General features: G+C 36.8%; 1 protein-coding gene and 1 non-coding gene across 2 annotated transcripts; both read right to left on the bottom strand.

Annotated features, from left to right (window-relative positions):
- Window positions 1-112: 112 nt before the first annotated feature.
- Window positions 113-10,205, bottom strand: kri1 (KRI1 homolog). The gene is made up of 19 exons (XM_077211899.1): window positions 9,775-10,205; window positions 9,060-9,136; window positions 8,863-8,968; window positions 8,662-8,764; window positions 8,434-8,494; window positions 7,324-7,373; window positions 6,709-6,799; window positions 6,506-6,583; window positions 6,270-6,382; window positions 5,537-5,669; window positions 5,317-5,412; window positions 4,868-5,038; window positions 4,614-4,689; window positions 3,972-4,078; window positions 3,711-3,882; window positions 3,417-3,547; window positions 2,189-2,253; window positions 1,879-1,974; window positions 113-802 (listed from the first exon to the last, which is right to left on the bottom strand). Exons 1-19 carry the CDS (start codon window positions 9,848-9,850, stop codon window positions 313-315), a joined length of 2,292 nt encoding a protein of 763 aa, XP_077068014.1. The 5' UTR covers window positions 9,851-10,205; the 3' UTR covers window positions 113-312.
- On the bottom strand, window positions 3,259-3,357 carry LOC143722507 (Z30 small nucleolar RNA). Its single transcript, XR_013196915.1, has one exon. It is a non-coding gene; the product is annotated as a Z30 small nucleolar RNA (small nucleolar RNA).
- Window positions 10,206-17,661: the final 7,456 nt, after the last annotated feature.

Below are 17,661 nucleotides of genomic sequence, written 5' to 3'. Positions count from 1 at the left end.
ATTTTAAAAGGGAGTCTGAAATAACTTATAAACTAAGGATGAAGACTAAAGTGCAATATTTTTCCGTTCGCAACAGTAAAGTGGTCAAAGCAAAACATGAAGAAAACAAATGTGAAAAGAACTGTCTTTATTTCCACAACAACTCTCTTTTATACATTTCTAATAATAGATAAAACATTCAGGTAACAATGATGAACTGAAAACTTTCCAGATTAAAGCAGTGTTAAAATTAGAAAGACAGTTTCTGGTCCCACTCATTAACTTTTTTTTTTCATGAAAAACTCCAACTCAAAATGGCATTTAATGTCAGCCTCATGGTTTGCTGTTTTTCTGCTGCTTTTCCTTTTTTTCTCGTTCTTTCCGTTTCTGTCTGTACAGCTCTCTAAAGTAGAGTCTCTTTGGATTCAGGCCGTAGGCTTGGAGTCTCTGTCTGCTGAACTCTCGGCCAGCCATCTTCACCGTCATGGATCTGGAAAGCAGGCGTCCACCTGGCCGCCTTGTTTTCTTTTTAGGCCATTTAGGTTTGTCTGTCCTTTTACTGGCCACCTCCTCTTTCGGGGTTACTGCAGTCTCTTCCGGCTTCATCTGTTTCTTAGGAACCAAGAACTCCTCGTCATCCTCCCCTTCGTCCTTTGCAGTGACTTCTTTGAGGTCCTTGATGTCTGCTTGCTCTGGAAGGCTTTCAGATGTCTCGTCTGTCAGATCTCTCTTCTCCATCGTGACCTCGGACTGCTTTAGACGATCCCTCGTCTTCTTACCCACCTTCCCCTTAGACTCCATCAGCTCCTCCTCACCAGCGTTCCTGGGTAATAAAACACAAATACACAAGTGCTTATTTGATGGGAGGAGAACATGGTTCTCAGAAAAGCATTTTTAAAATGTAAACTGGTGCAAAGCTCAGTATCATTTGTATGAGGTTCAAGGATTTTTTCTATTTTTTTTCACATTTTTACTTGCCCAGACAAAATTTTCACTGGCTTCAACACAAAAGTTGTAATAAAATAAATAAAAGTTATTGTCTTTGTTGTTTTTGACCCACAACCTTTATAAATAAGGTTGTGACACCAAAAACTACTAGCTTAACTTATATACATTTCAAATATTGTTAAAGGTAAGTAAACTGTCAGTAATAAAATAAGAACAAATAATCAAATTATGAGCAATAGCACAAATAGAACAAAAATACAAATTAAATAAACACTGCTTTCCATGTTTTTCAGGTAAGTCTAATAGTAATTTTCAGGTAGAGAAAATCAATAATCCAATGTAAAATAGAACTGCATACAGTCTTCACTGTATAAATTATATATAGGTTAATTCTTATTAAAGTTATTCAGTCAAGAGCAGTAAGTGATTGATTAACATTAAAACAAAGACAGGAGCAGGTTTATTAGGCTGCTGTCACTTTAAGAGCCGCAGGGATCCCATATAATGTTACACGTGCATTTTATTTAAATAACTTATTGTTCACTTAAGATATAACAGACTATGTTTACTAGGATACTCGCCGAGTCCGGTGTTTTTTGAAGCAATTTTGTGTGAATATGTCAATCGCAAGACGACAGCATTCGCACGCTGTCTGAGAAGAGTGAGCTTCGAATGTGTGGACAAGCAAAACTTCTCTCACTATTGAACTGAGTTCTCTTGAATTAGTTCTGAGTTTCGTGTCTTCTTGCGCTTGAATATTTAAATTGGCAAGGCTTAAAAACATGTGCAAATGATAAACTTTCGTGATGCTGCAGCGGCCCAATCGGGCAAGCCACAGTTGCATCAACTGTCCCGAGTGACGTATACGCTTGCCCTGGGCTATCGAGCCGTCCTTATTGTCGAGCCTGAAGGTTCTGTTTTTTTTACTATGATGTTTAAAGGGACACTCACTCATTATACAGAGACACAAACACTTGCTGTTTCTTCTTGATATTCTGTGCTTTGATCTGGAAGTTCTTCACGTCACAATGTTCATCCCTCTCTGACCTAAACAAGGAAAAATAAAGCAAAACGCATCAATTTATTCCAGGGCAGAAGAATAATCAAGAAAAACAAGAAAATAATTGGAAACTCAAAATGTTTATGACCTATTTATTTAGCTGAAGGTATTTCCCCCACATAATTATTATCACTATATATTCCAAAACTTCAGAACAGTTCCTGGGTATTTATATCAATGACAGAAACTACTGTACGCTACCTGTACATGCAGGTCTTTCTCAGTGAGCACCAGCGGTTCAACTCCTTTTCATCTGCTTTCAGGACCTATGGAAAGAGGTTCAGGTGAGAATAACATGGAAATATTAGCCAGATGATTTCTGATTTTTTCCCCCTCAATAAGATACTAGTAAATAAGTCAAGAGAATAATTAATGATAAGTTATCTGTATTAAACCAGAAACAATTCTGTGCCTCATAATAATTATTTTCCTGTTTATTACAAATAAATGAGAGAGAGAAAAAAAATCGATTAATACTTCCGTTTAATGTTTTGAGAGAAGTCTCTTTTGCTCTGAGGCTGCATTTATTTGATCATTAATAAAGTAAAATAAGTAAAATTGTGAGATATGATTCCAATTAAAATAATTTTAATGTATTTTAAAAATATATTTTATTCCTGTGATGGTAAAGCTGAATTTTCAGCATCATTACTCCAGTCTTCAGTGTCACATGATCCTTCAGAAATCATTATAATTTGATGACTTGATGATCAGGAGACATTTCTTATTATCATCAATGTAAAAACAACAACAACAGTTGCTGCTTAATATTGTTGTGGAAAACGTGATACATTTTTAGGAGTGTTTGTTTAATAGGAAGTTCAGATGAAAAGCATTTATAATTGAAATAGAAACCTATTTCTACCGAGAAACCCATTTCTATTTCTATAAATAGAAATAGAAAATAGCGTATGTGTGTGTAAAATATTTCTACATCTTTACTGTCACTTTACTTTGCTGAATAAAAGTATAAATCAAACCCCAAACTTTTGGATGGTTGTGTGTGTGTGTGTGTGTGCGCATATATATATATATATATAGTAATAAGTAATACAACACTGTAATTATTAATTATTATTAAATCAATAGTTTTGACAATGACAACTGACCATATGTTTCAGATAAATTGTGCATCCTTCATCAAATTCCATATAAAGCTCAGGCACCAGCAATGAAAGATTTACTTGTAGCTAAAACATACAGCTCTCAAATCCTCTACGGTCTAAATGTGAGACAAACGCTAATCTACAATGGTGGTCTTTAAAGCAGATCTGTTCAGAGAGAAGATTACAGTCCTCAGACCCTGGTCAGAGTTATTCCCGAAGGAACAGCAATACCAGGTCAGACACAATCGCAGCTCATCAGCACAGAACTCAATCATCATCAGTCAATGATCATCCCGGCATTACTGTTGCTCGCAGCTCCTCACCTCATCAGTGGACAGGCCGAAGTCATTCGGTACAACTTCTCTGTAGCGAAATCTGCATGGCAAGTCATCAATGATGTCCTCATAGTCCAGTTTATAGTACTCGTCCAAATACTGCTCAAAGGTCTTCTCCTCTGGAAACATGACCAGGACAAATAAGATTTTAGGATTACACCAGGGATTATCTATGAATACAAGTGTGTACATTTTTGGGGGGATTTTTTTTTTTGTTCGACCAATGACAGTGTCCTGTTTGAAAACTAGACATTACATCAGTTTTAAACATCTAACACTCACTTGGATCAAAGACGGGCTTATTTTTGTTGATGATCTCAGAAAAATGGGACTTCTTCCTCTTCTTTCCCATGAGAGGGGCATCCTCTTTGGTCTTCTTTTTCTTCTCCTCTCTCACTTTCTTTCTCTTCTTTTTAGAAACGGGCTGTTGACTTGGGTCATAGTCAGCATCCATCTATTAAAAAAAAATTCAAGTGTGATTAGAAGCGGACGCCATACAATAGTTTGCTGTTGCATTTGTGCCTCAATGAGAAACAATCTTACTATAAAGTCAGGATCTTCACAGTTGGGCTGATTGTCTTCCTCCATAGTATTCTCTTCCTCTTCCTCATTCTCCTCGTTTCCCACCCATGTATCCCAGTTCCAATTTTCTAACCAAACACAACATTCACAACACGAAAAAAAAAAAAACATCATCAAAAAAAGTTTCAATAGTTTGGGGTCAGTAAGATTTTTTAAATATTTGTAAAAGAAGACTTTTATGCTCACCAATGCCGCATTTATTTGATCAAAATACTGTAATAACAGTAATATATGAAATTTTATTTAAAATGACTGTTTTCTATTTCAATATTATGTAAAATGTAACTTATTCCTCTGATGGTAAAGCTGAATTTTCAGCATCATTACTTTCCTTGCTTAATAAAAGTATTAATTTCTTTCAAAAAAGGAAATATGCATGTGAACATCCATCCAAGAGACTAGTGCTACACGATTAATCATATCGCAATCGCAATGTCAAGCCTATGCGATTATATGACGCAAAAAGTGGCGATTTTATATGAAATAAACAAATTAGGGCTGTTAACGTAATTAACGCAGCATCTGTTATTTTTTTGTCATCCTTTGGCTAGTGTTACATGATTCACCCACAATCGTGCAGCACTACTAGAGACACAATGTTACCTTCTAAATCATCATCGGCATCAAACTGTGGCTTCTCGTCCTCTTCCTCTCCATAGTATTCATCCCCAAAGAACTTCTGCAGATGAGAATGAAGAATGTGAGAAATCAAGTCCATGAAAGTACATGCAGCTTGACGTAAATTTCAAATAGCTAAATGCAAATTATTTTCATCATAAGCTGTGACTTTAGATGACTCTTGACATGCAGTTATGTTCCAGACCTACAGTTTATTTAATGGGTAATTTCTCCCCCACCTGCATGAGTCGGTCATGTTGCTGGGGGTCAAAGTCTCCCTGCAGGTCAACGTCACTGAAGGCCAGCTGCTCATTTCCTGTCAGTTCCTGCAGATGCTTCAGTTTGTCCATGATCTCGGCTCGCTTCAGGTTCTTCAGTTCCTTCAGCTGTTGCTGCTTCTGTTCCTTCTCCTACAGGATGTTAGGAATGGGAATTGTATGGAATTAAACAAATCTGATTCTGAACCTACTTGCATGAAAAGATTGGAGTAATGATGCAGAAAATTCAGCTTTGACATCAATTACATTTGAAAGGATAATCAAATAGAAAACAGTTATTTTAAATTATAATAATATTTTACAATGTTATTGTTTTAATGTATTTTTGATCCAATAAATGCAGGCTTGGTAAGCGTGAGACTTTTTTATGATTCAAATAAACCGCAAAGTTTCTCAAAATGATAGTTTACCTTTTTCTTCCTCTCTTTAACCTCCTCCCTCTTCCTCTTTCTTCTGTCATCTTTGCTTCGGACAGATGTGGCAATGTTGCGTGGATATGTTTTGACCTGGGGAGGAATAGAGGGTTCATGGGTAATGGCCATAAGAAAGAGCTTTGCTCTTCACGAAGACACTCACATGGGCATTTAACAGAACAAAGAACAAATCAGGCTGATGTTGACATCCTCTTACCTTTCCAGCATCAGGCTCCTCAAAGCGGAAGTTGTATTGCCTCTCAAAGTCTTCCTGTTTATGCAGGAATGATTCTCCTTCATCCTCCGAGTCATCCATGTCATCCTGCATCAGCTCATTGTAGGTGGGGATCCTAAAAACATTCACAGATAGAGATACTTACACTACCGTTCAAACCTTTGGGAACAGCACGATTTAAAAAAGAAAATAAATTAATACTTTTATTCAGAAATGATACATTAAATTGATTAAAATTGGCAGTGAAGACCATTATAATGTTACAAAAGATTTTTTTTTAAATGCTTTTCTTTTGAACTTTCAATTTATTAAAGAATATGAAGCAACTGTTGAAAATACAGCATTGATAATAATAAGAAGAAATCAAATCATAATATTAGAATGACTTCTAAAGGATCATGCGACACTTAAAACTGGAGGAATATGCTGAAAATCACAGAAATAAATTACATTTCAAAACACTGATTAGTTATTTTATATTGTTAATATTTCACAATAGTACTGTTTTTATGATCAAATAAATCCAGCCTTGGAAAGCAGAAGAGACTTATTTTGTAAAACAAAAAAATCGTACCGACCCCAAACATATGAACAGTAGTGTACTGTACATTTACATAGAATTACACAGTCACAGAGCTCGCATCTGAAAGGCTATTTGTTCATGTATTTGCATTACTTACTGACTCAATTCTGTAATACTCCAAACAAAACCCACCTCTCTTCTTCTTCTTCATCCTCCTCCAGGTATCTCTTGTTGAGCATGTAGTCTCGCAGGAAAGACTCTTTCTCATCCAGCTGGGGGTCGTTCCAGTAATCTCGCAAGTATTTCTGGATTTATATCGAAATTAGCCCGGGCAACATCCAATCATAAAATAAGCAAGAGTGAGTAAAGCCTATAGTTATCAACTATTACATCCTAAAAACATCTTCAATCCAGAACAAGACACTGACCATGTCCTTAACTTCCTCCGGCCCCTCCAGCTCTGACTGACCCTTCAGCCATTCCACATAGTCGGCTTCCTCTTTGTCCTTAAGAAAGCAGGAAAAGACAAGCACAAAGAAAAGTTTGATTTAATTTTACACAATTATCCAATATCAGACTTTAATATCCAGAAAATCAACTACAGCATGTAAGTGACTATCAGTTTCAGCACCTTCTCATCTTGTGTTTTGGTTCTCCGCGTCAGCAGCTGTCCGTCACCATCACTGTCCTCTTCATCACTGTCTTGCACAAACTTCCGCAAACTGCCAAATTAAAGTAAAGGCTCAAGTAAAACATATAGTAATGGAATGAATTATATGAATCTGTCATTATTTACTCACTCTCATGTAGTTTCAATCAATATGTCTTTCTTTTCTCCATTTCCATGTAGGAAATATTTCATACAGGTTTGGAACAACTTGAGGGTAAATAAATGCTAACCAGTGTTGAGAAAAGTTACTATTAAAAGTAATGTTACAAATATATATAGAGAGCTGTCAGTCGATAAATAGGAAAGCAAAGTAACTTGCATAACTTATTTTAAAAAGTAACTCGGATATTTTGTTGTAAATTTAAAAGCAATTTGTTACTTTACTAGTTACTTGAAAAAAAGTAATCTGATTATGTAACCCACGTCACTTGTTATGCGTTACCCTAAAACACTGATGGTGACAGAATTTTTACTTTGACTGAACAACCCCTCTTTCTCAAAATTGATAAATGACACATAGACAGCTAAGTAATTGCAAACAAACAGATAATGATGAAAAGACAATCTCCAATCTACCTTTCCTGCAGATCCTTCTGTTCTTGGATATAGGTGGGAGATGCAGCTCTCTGGAATACAAACACAAACACATTCACTTATTTATTATATGTTAGACATGAAGCAGGTTTAGATACTGAAGAAGCCACTTGAATGAGTGAAAAAAAAAATATCATAAAGGAATAGTTAACTTAAAAATGATAATTCTGTCATCATTTACTCACCTTCATGTCAAAAGAAAATATTTTGAAAAATGTCAGTAACCAGACAGTGGAATCCATAGAATCCAAGTCAATGGGGTCCATCAACTGTTTGGTTACCAACATTCTTCATAATATCTTCCTTTGTGTTCAGCAGAAGAAAGAAATTCATACAGGTTTGAAGCAACTTGAGGGTGAGTAAACAAACAATGAATTTCATTTTTAAGAGAACTATTCCTTTAAAAACCAAGTCCAAATTTCCATTTGAATTAAAGCTGCAGTCTGTAACTTTTTGTTAAAAATTTACAAAATGTATATAGTAAGCGAGTACATCATGATTCATTCATTGACATAGACATAGACATGACATAATCCATTTTCCAAACTGTGTTTTGTCCTATCCTGAATCACTACGGTACACCTATAATAAGTGTTTATATTCAGACTATTTTAGACTGGTACTACTGCGGAGTAGCCCAGTACCTGCGTGACTCGTCATAGGCATAAATGGAGAGAAGTAGCTCCGGGTACAATATTCTTCCGCAAGACGCATGGCAGCTCTGTTTCTTAACCGCTAGAAGGTACAGACTTGAGCTTTAATTGTATCTGTCATTCTACAAGATCCTAACACAATTAAAATCTTAAGAGACCCTTTGACATCCAAACACAATTTTGAATGTCAACGTGAAAATACATTCGCAACCTATTTTGCTTCTGCAAATTAAAGTATTTCATAATAATAAAACAACATTCAACAAGAAAAATAATGCTTAAAAATCATAGTCTTAAGTTTTTGTTTTTTTACATGACATGATGTGCATAGATTAATTGTGCTCAATAAGACCAGTAACATTTTCATATTAAAAAAGTAAACAAGGTCAATTTTCATTCTGCATTGGCTTTCAACAAAGTATATCTGAAGTATAATTACCTCCAGCATCTGTTTGGAGACTTCTTCATCAGCACTGCCATCCTCATCATCATCATATTTTCTAACATATTTATAATATACACCCAATCAGAACATGAAACAGATCAGTTATCTAAATACTATAATTGATTGTCATAATGCTTCCACCATTTGCACTTTAATTTAATTATTAAAAGATATGTAAATACAGCCACAGCTTTCATCATTTATAAACACATGATTTCTTACCCTCCTCTCTCCAGGATGATCTTCCTCTCATAGTCCTTCAAGAACATGGGTTTCTCTGACTTTTTCGAAGTGGACGGTTGCTCATCGCTGCCTAATCCAGATGCTGTTTATTAAGACACAGATAAAATCACAGTGTGCTGAAATCAGTACAGTCTCCTTCAACCAGAGTAGAAGATCAAAAAGTGAAGATACTTTACATACTGTCCTCGGTGTAGAACTTTGCATCTTTCTGATAGATTTTTGGATCCTTCTTCTTCAGAAGCGAGAGCGTTCTGTAAAAATCCCTGTCCAACTTTGGGTCCAGCTCCTATATAATCATTTAGCAGAGTATTAGACATGGAAACCTGGGTATGATGTTGGCAAAGGGGTTTCAAACAAGAAAGTGCTGAATATTTTACCACTTCGCTCTCATCAGAGTCCGAGTCAGACGAGCCAGATGAATTCTCCTCATCCTGGTCTCCGTAACGGTCCTTCACTGGAACATTCAAAATAAGCACACAGATTTAAACTTTATTTAAATTAACAGATTCAAATGCACAGTTAACTCCAAAATTGAAATGTATAATTGCCCGTATGACACAAAAGGAGAAATGTAGCGCAAGCCCAAGTTGTGTCTCTCAGTGTTGTGAAAATACTACCTACATTGTTCGTTGTTAGTGTCAAATTATGATATATATATATATATATATATATATATATATATATATATATATAAATAAATATTTAATATATAAAGCAGGCTTACAAAATATATACTTTCTAGTTTATAACATTCGTGGTTAATAACTTACCAGAGTTTGACTTGTAGTAACTTTATGGTTACCATGGTGGATTTTCGTATTTATAAAGTCAAAGAATAGTCTACTTAGATTCTCTTTATGAAGATAGACAAACGTTAATATTAATAGTTATAAACATAACTTAAGCTACTCGACAACAATACGGAGACACAAATAAATGACTGCACATTTAAGGTTTAAGATTGATATAGGGAGTGTTCACCATATTCAACACATACAATATACATATAATAAAATGCAGATTATTAATATCTGAAAATCTAGTAAACAGCCCTTGCTTGTGTTTCAATTGTAAGACTTTTAGATAACTTACGTCTCTGCAGTTCTTCTTTCTGACGATATTTCTCATATTTTTCTGCGAACTTCTTATTAATCTTGAGGTCCGACATGATTGTTTACACCTGTATTAGTATCTTCTTTTTTGAGATCAGATTAATATCTCAATAAATCAAGTAATTTTCACGTTAAACATGTTCCTCTGTCGAACAGCATGGGCACGTGACCTACGACCCTCTGACGTCATAGAGTTCAGGCCAGGGTTCAAATATCTTCTCCGACAGTGGATTTTTTTTTACTAACAATTTATTTCTTCGTAGAAATTAAACCATCTATTTTGTCACAGATTTAGAGCGTATATTTTGGATTTTGGCTAAAAACGTACGTCTTTGTTCTTCCGGTGGCTTCTTTGCGGAAGAGGTAGGCTGCGGTGGACATCCAACCCCGCCCACATCCAAATGTGATGTCAGAAGCTTTGTCCAATAGGAGAGGGTTTCCGGCGTAGGAGTAGGTTCAGTGGGTTCATGGTTTTGGTGTTTGGTTCAGACCTCTAGAGGGCAGTAACGTTATATAATGTGATATAATAACCCGTCTAACAAAGAAATGTTGGTCTATGACAGAAATTGTTTTTCGATGTCGTTAAAGTTTCGTTTTATCAATTTCTGTAATCTGTGTGATCTTAATCTGATTTTGTATAATGCTCATATATAGCCTATATTGGTCTATATTGGCTTAGGTCAACAAGCCACTGTGTCTCAGACAATAAGTTGATTTAAAGAAAATTTCTTTAGTAGGCTAACATAATAACAATAGTAATAATGAACATTTATAATATATGGTGAATTCAGGGTGATTGGGACACTTTTTGCCATGGAGATGACTTGTAAAAAGTGTCCCAATCAACTTGAATTCACCTACCAATCTATAATGAATTTAATTATATTAGTTGCCTAATATTAATACACAAACATGCATCATATCCTCACAGCCGCCACTATACCCTGGCCTCTGTATCTGACTCAATGTCGCACCTATACTGCGATTATGGAGAAAGGTAAACAATTCCCTTTAGTACATATAGGTAGGCTATGGCAGGAGGCCAAGGTACATAAAAAACATAAGGATAAGTTCAGAGTGCAGCTTTTACCTGTTATTCACTGCTTTGATGTTCTCTTGTCTGCGTTCAGTGTTGATTAGGCTATGACTCTGACCTACTTTCTTTAATAAACTTGAAAGCAACTATAGAAAGAAGAAAGTTGTAAATGTAGAATACATAGTTAAGTAAAGAGTAGAACCCCCCTTTCCTATATTGATTAAAGTTTGAGGTAAGTCTCGACTCACGCGTAGGCCTAAGTTACCTGAATTGACAATTACACATTAATATATAGGCTAACGTATAGGGCCTACAGTAGGATATAGGCCTCTGTCTGTGTCTGTTATTCGCATATCTCTCGAACCGTTATTCGATGGATTTCAAACTTGACAGGTGTCTTGCTACGGGCACAAGAACTGTAAGTGCAGTGCCAAGTTTGACTTTGTTGTTTGGATTAGAAATGCAAAATATATTGGTAAATATATCGGTAAAAGAAGCACACATTGAAGTTGTGGTTTAAAAATAAACATTCTGACATAAACAATCTGTCAGCTCAACATTAAGTCAGCTGTTTACATCAGAATATTATATTTTATTCACGGCCATCATTTGTAGCCTATAGACAAACTGTTTGCTCAAGCGTTTTTTCGGAGTTCACTATGTAGCCTGCTCCCCAATCGTATAGTTCAATTTTCCATATTTATTGTGTCATTATGTCAGTATTTGCTTTCTAACATGCAGAAATAAAAATGTCACTGAACTTTTGCTGTGTATAATTGTAACAATGAGCACTCAAACACACCAAACCAACAATTACTAAAACACACACAAAAACTGATTTTGCATGGGCACTTTACTAGTATATAAAAAAATGTTTTATATCTCCTATTGGGTGCGTTTCCCGTACTAAGAACTCGCTGCTTAACTACCATAGTACGATGCATCATTGAAGAAATCAAGTATTTGCGGTTCCCAGATTGTTTCCCGGAACCATATTGTCGCAAATTGGTCGTTCAACCACGTTGGTTAAAGGGAAAGTTCACCCAAAAATTAAAATAACCCCATAATTTACTTAGGCTACCCTATAGCCATCCTAGGTGTATATGACATTCTTCTTTCAGACACTAGCTAGTTATTTTAGTCGATAAAGTTTTATATTTTTCTTACACAAACGCATCGCTTCGCTTCAGAAGGCCTTTATTAACCCCCCAGAGCTGTGTGGAGGACTTTTATCATGGATGGATGCACTTTTATGGTCTTCAAAACAAAATTGCCCATTCACTGCCATTAAAGCTTGGAAGAGCCAGAACATTTTTAAATAGAACTCCGATTGTATTAGTCTGAAAGAAGAATGTCATAGACCCTATGGCTTGAGGGTGAGTAAATCATGGGCTAATTTTCAGTTTTGGGTGAACTATCCCTTTAATGATGTCATGCAGGTGTTGGAGTAATAACTTCTTTTAATTAAACTGTTTGAGAATTAATGCTGTATTGCTATAAATTACGGACTGGAGATGGCATCTGAGGACTATTTCTCATTTTTCTCAGTTACTTTGCTTTATTTCCAGATTCAATTAGGCTCGAGCACATTCACACATGCGCACTCTAAAAAAACAGTGCTTAAAATCTCTTGACAAACTAAAAGACGTAAATGACATTTGTATGTAGGCTATTCAAAATAAAAGATATAGATTGTACTGAATGTCAGCTTGCTTAGTTGGCTTAAGATAAGGATAAATTGAGTCCACATGTCATTCAAACAAGAAACTTTGCTTCTAATCGCAGCACGATGGTTTCGGGAAACACCGACTCGTTGAACTAAGATAACTTCGGAACTTGCGACCATAGTTGGGTAACGATGCCTTTGGGAAACGCACCACTGAGTAGGAGATCAGCTGTGTAAATAATAATAGAAAGAGTGTATTTAACTACCAAAACCAACAAAGGCTGTGTTAGGTGAATGGCTGGTCATGTCCACTGAATATCTTGCACCGTTAAAACAATCAAAATTCTTCAATCACTGAACTGTTTTGTGAAATGCTTGACTTTGACTCAGGAGGATTTTACCTCATTGAAGTAAAAAAGAAGTTAAAAGTATTATGATTTCCATTACACGAGAGTAGGTGTTAAAACTTCATGCTGATTTGTACTTGGCTTTCGCCAAGATAATCACCAACTAAGACGTAGCTTTACAGTAACCTATTCTTCTCCATCCATTTACGCTTCTTTCCATCTGGTGACGTGAATCTCCTTCTGTCTGGTGTTAATAGCTGCAGTGTATTGCACGTCAGCACACACAACGGCTGCAACCACAGTGCGGTCCCCCCATAACAACCCTCTGGATTGAGCTGAGTAGGGAACATCTCTAGGGTCTTCAAGTGGGCACCTTCCGTCCTCAGTGTTTCGGCGACTAGCCCACGACACCTCCAGAGGGATCGACAGTGACTCTGGCGTCCCAGAGTCACCCCCCTCCGTCCCCCACTCAACTCAGCCCAGCTTACTGACCTCTACTTCCCTCTTGCTGCTGAAACCTAACCACAATCTCACAATCTCTCCGCAACCACACCATTCACGCCGACCCGTTTGACTAAGGCTGTCGAGCCCCACTGGTGCGTTAATATGCAGTTTCAGTGGCAGCGGTTCCGTATGGCATACCACCTACCACAAAACACAATATCTGCCCAACCACCCGTCATTCACGCAATATACACAGGAACGTAATGACTGTAAATACTATACAACCTATACAAATAAACCAACAGACTCTTCAAGTTTTCAAGAAATCTACGAAACCGTAGCATGGCGGCCTGTACACAGCCAGCTAGAATCTTTCCGTCTCAACCACAGCCAGTTGCTGCTCCTCTCTGCTGCTTCAGATAAGTTCTTTACTGTGCGACGCAACTCTTGACCACTGAATCCGACGTCTCTGAGGAACTGGGTTGTAGTGTGTGCCACAAAACCTCGACAACCCACTTCCACTGGATAAACCTGGACTCTCCATCCTCGCTGTTCTGCTTCAGTGGCCAGATGAGCATACCGCAATTTCTTCCTCTCATATGCCTCATCTACCGCATCCTCCCATGGCACTGTTAACTCTATCAGTTGAACAATGCGTGCTGATCCAGACCACAAAACAATATCTGGTCGTAGGTTAGTGGTGGCAATCTCAGGTGGAAAAATAAGCCGTTGATCAAGATCAGCCAGCATCTTCCAGTCCCTAGCAGCTTCCAGTTGTCCTGGACGAGAATTGGTGTTAGCACCATTTCTTGGTGGTTGCTCGCCTGGGCGGAGGAATATTGTCTTCTGCGTGTAATGTTTTGCTAGAACAGACGGCAACTTATTGGTCATACTACGCTTGCCTTCCAATGCTAAAGCCAAACATCGCAATACTTGGTCATGGCGCCAAGTAAACCGACCTTGGCTAAGAGCCACCTTACATCCTGTCAAAATGTGCCTTAAGCCTTAATGTGGCAGGTGATGAACACAAAGGACAAGATGGATCCTCTCCTACCCAGAGGTTTAGGTTCTGTGGTGATGGGAGAACATCATATGTTGACCTAATAAGGAAACTGATCCTACTCTCTTCCATTGACCAAAGGTCTTGCCAGCCCACTTTGCGTTGTTCCACACTCTCCCATCTCATCTACTCTCCCTGATTGGCCTGTGAAATGACCTTTATACACCTCATCCTCTCCTCCTGCTTTCGCACCTCATTGACTACCAGCTTCCTCCTTTGAGCTGGGCCTGCCTTGTGCCATTTAGGAGGAGCTAAACTCAGCCCAAAACCCCCTCTTCCATGCTGTACCTGTCCCACGATATCCCCAATTTGAAGGTCAGCCTTTGCCTCTACTACAGATTTCTTTGCTGACCACGTTCTACCAGTTTTTACCACAGGGGCTGCATCCCTTACACATTTGTCGCGTGACTCTGCTCAAGTCATTTCCAGTCTGACCTTGGCACACTTAAACTCCTCGGTTAAAGCAGAGACTGGCAGCTGCAATACTCCTTTACTATAAAGTCCCACTCTGCTGAGACATCAACCTCTACAGTGGACCCTGGTGCATCATTCTATACATTGCCACCAAGTGGCAAGCCATTGTGTGTCGATTTTTTCCCCTCCAAACCAAGATGGCCAATGGCCAGTCAGAAATGACAAGTTGCTCCGGAATTTCCACCCATTCCTTCTATAGGAGACTCTTGCAGGTAAAAAAAAATAAAATATATATAGTATATATATATAGTATATATATATATATATATATATATATATATATATATATATATATATATACATTTTTGTAGCATTAAGCGATATCTATTTAGTCATATCACAGTTAAAATGTCCAAGTATTGATTTTAGACTGGGAGAAAATTCTAATAAATCATCTATAATCATCTATAACCTCATGCATAATTTTAGCTACAATTCATACTATTACTGTGACTGTTGTTTTTGAAAATAATTAATCTGCAGTAACTTTTTTGACTGTAATTAAATCAATTTGTGTTATTAGAATATGATTTGCATTAACATCCAAAAGTAATCTGTTTACGTAATGCATGTTGCTCGTAATGCATTACTTTACTCGTTAGATCAAAAAGTAATCCGTTTACGTAATCCATGTTACTTGTAATACACTACTTTACTCTAAACAAAAAAAACTGATTACAGGATGCACGTTACTTGTAACGCATTACTTTACTCGTAACAATCAAAAAAGTAATCAGATTGTGTTATGCATGTTACTTCTTAATCCGTTACTACCGCCAACACTGCTCATTTCAAATGAGATTGAAAACACCTGATTGCAAGGTTTTCTCAGAGAAGAGCTATGTTAGAAATGTGTCCATCTTGAACACAGAATTATCAGCTAATAAGGGTAAATTGACATACTATATTGACGTACACTGGAGGGAGCATCTGAGTTGGGTTTCTACAGTTGTACCTTGACAGGCTGTCGAGATCTCCGATGGAATCACGTCATTATGTTCTGATATCAAAGTTCAACTTGTATGGAGTTCAATTGCCTTTGCAATATTTTCCACACAAGTGGACATCTGAAAATGTGTTAAAAAAAAACCAAAGCAAACAAAAAAAAAACATTTCAAATCTTGTTTTTCATGCCCTAAGAGCAATAATATATATATATATATATTGCAAAACAAGCAATATATAAATATGAGGATCCCAACCCCCTCCCCCTTTTGTTTATATTTTGGCCAAAGCAGAGACACAGAACAGATATGCCACACAAACATTGTGAGTAACAGAGTGTCCAGATGATCTACGGCTAATCATTTGTGATGTCAGAACATGCGATTTTTCTGGGAGATTGATGCAAAGAAAACAATTACAGGCCATTCTGGACACACTGTGATGTACAGCTGGTATTTTTTTTAGCAGCACTTAAAGCAAAATAAGAAATAAAACACTGGAACATTTAATGAGTATAAACTAAATATGGCAAAATCAGCACAAAAACAAAAATGTTGGGGTCAGTAAGATTTGTTTTTTTTTTATTCAATAAGGACACATTAGAAATTTATAACATTAAAAAAAATTTCTGTTTCAAATAAAATCTGTTCTTTTGAACTTTCACCAAAAGACTCCTGAGAAAAAAAAACAGTATCACGGTTTCAACTAAAATATGAAGCAGCACCACTGTTTTCAACATTGATAATAATAATAATTTTTCTTGAGCATCAAATCAGCATATTAGAATGATATAAGGATGCCGATGTAAGGATGCTGAAAATGCAGCTTTGATCACAGGAATAAATTACATTTCAAAACATATTGCAACAGAAACCAGTTAATTTAAATTGTAATAATATTTCATAATATTACTGTTTTTACTGTATAGTTGATCAAATAAACGCAGCCTCAGTCTGCATAAGAGACTTCTTTTAAAAAAATCCCACCAGCCCCAATCTTTTGAACAGGTGTAAATATATAGATTAGATAGAAAAGATTAGGATTAAAACAAATGATTGTGTTTTATCTTCTGTAACCACCCACGATGTACACCTTGAACTTTGTTTGTAAAATAAAGCTGTAGTAGCCTACATTCACATGAAATCCCGCCCTCCTCATTCCATGCCTTGTTTTCTCGTCGCCCCAGTACTCAAAGGAGTGCCAGAAACGTGAGCGATAACAAAACATGCTGAAGGTAGAGCTGTTTGCTCAGTTGTCTTAGTCAAAAACATGTACAGGTCACGGAGGTCCCCCATACCCACCGGCCCCAACTAATCGGTGGCCCACTTTTCCCAGGATGTCCGTAAATCATGGGGTCTTCTCATGGGGCAAGTGTGTTTTTAAAACTGAGACATGGGCTGTGTGGGGCCTTTCCTAGAAATGTCTTTCCTAGAAATAAATCACCTCATTTCCTAGAAAACCATGCAGAAGAAGGCTTTATTATCGTTCCTTTGTGGTTTTACTGGTCACTCATACCTGAATTATATATGCATCCAGAAGAAAAGTGGTCTCATTTATAAGCACAGTCACTTGTAAAAAAAAAGAAAAGAAAAAAAGGCCTTTGTAGGTTCACATTTACAGCTGCCTTTGTTATGTGGGTAGTCTTTTCAGTATTTTTCAGTCTGGGCCTCATGTGCTCCATATGAAGGCTTACATTTATCTGATCTCAAGGATTTGACCATTTGATCATCTCATCTGCTGAAACTGATCCTCATAGGCCTTTTCAGTTTTCATTTTAACTTCACTTTACTGAAGTCATGAAGTGTACTGGATATATATTGGATTTTGTAATATTAAGCAGCCCTGGAAAATGTTTGTCATAACAAAATTACAACATTAAAAACTCAAAAACAGTA

This window comes from Siphateles boraxobius, unplaced genomic scaffold (assembly GCF_051911475.1).
Source record: "Siphateles boraxobius isolate OS27281-9 unplaced genomic scaffold, OSU_SipBor_1 66, whole genome shotgun sequence".
Classification (NCBI taxonomy): Eukaryota; Metazoa; Chordata; class Actinopteri; order Cypriniformes; family Leuciscidae; genus Siphateles; species Siphateles boraxobius.
Note: the sequence above shows the minus strand (reverse complement) of the source record. Positions and strands in the feature narration are given on the sequence as shown.

What these genes read in the sequence shown, in the direction of transcription:
- kri1 (XM_077211899.1), bottom strand. Translation starts at nt 9,850, where the DNA reads ATGTCGGACCTCAAGATTAATAAGAAGTTCGCAGAAAAATATGAGAAA. An exon ending in TCTCCAAACAGATGCTGGAG is followed by an intron (nt 7,374 to 8,433) that starts GTAATTATACTT and finishes TTTGTATTCCAG; the next exon opens with AGAGCTGCATCTCCCACCTA. An exon ending in TAAGCCCGTCTTTGATCCAA is followed by an intron (nt 3,548 to 3,710) that starts GTGAGTGTTAGA and finishes TCATGTTTCCAG; the next exon opens with AGGAGAAGACCTTTGAGCAG.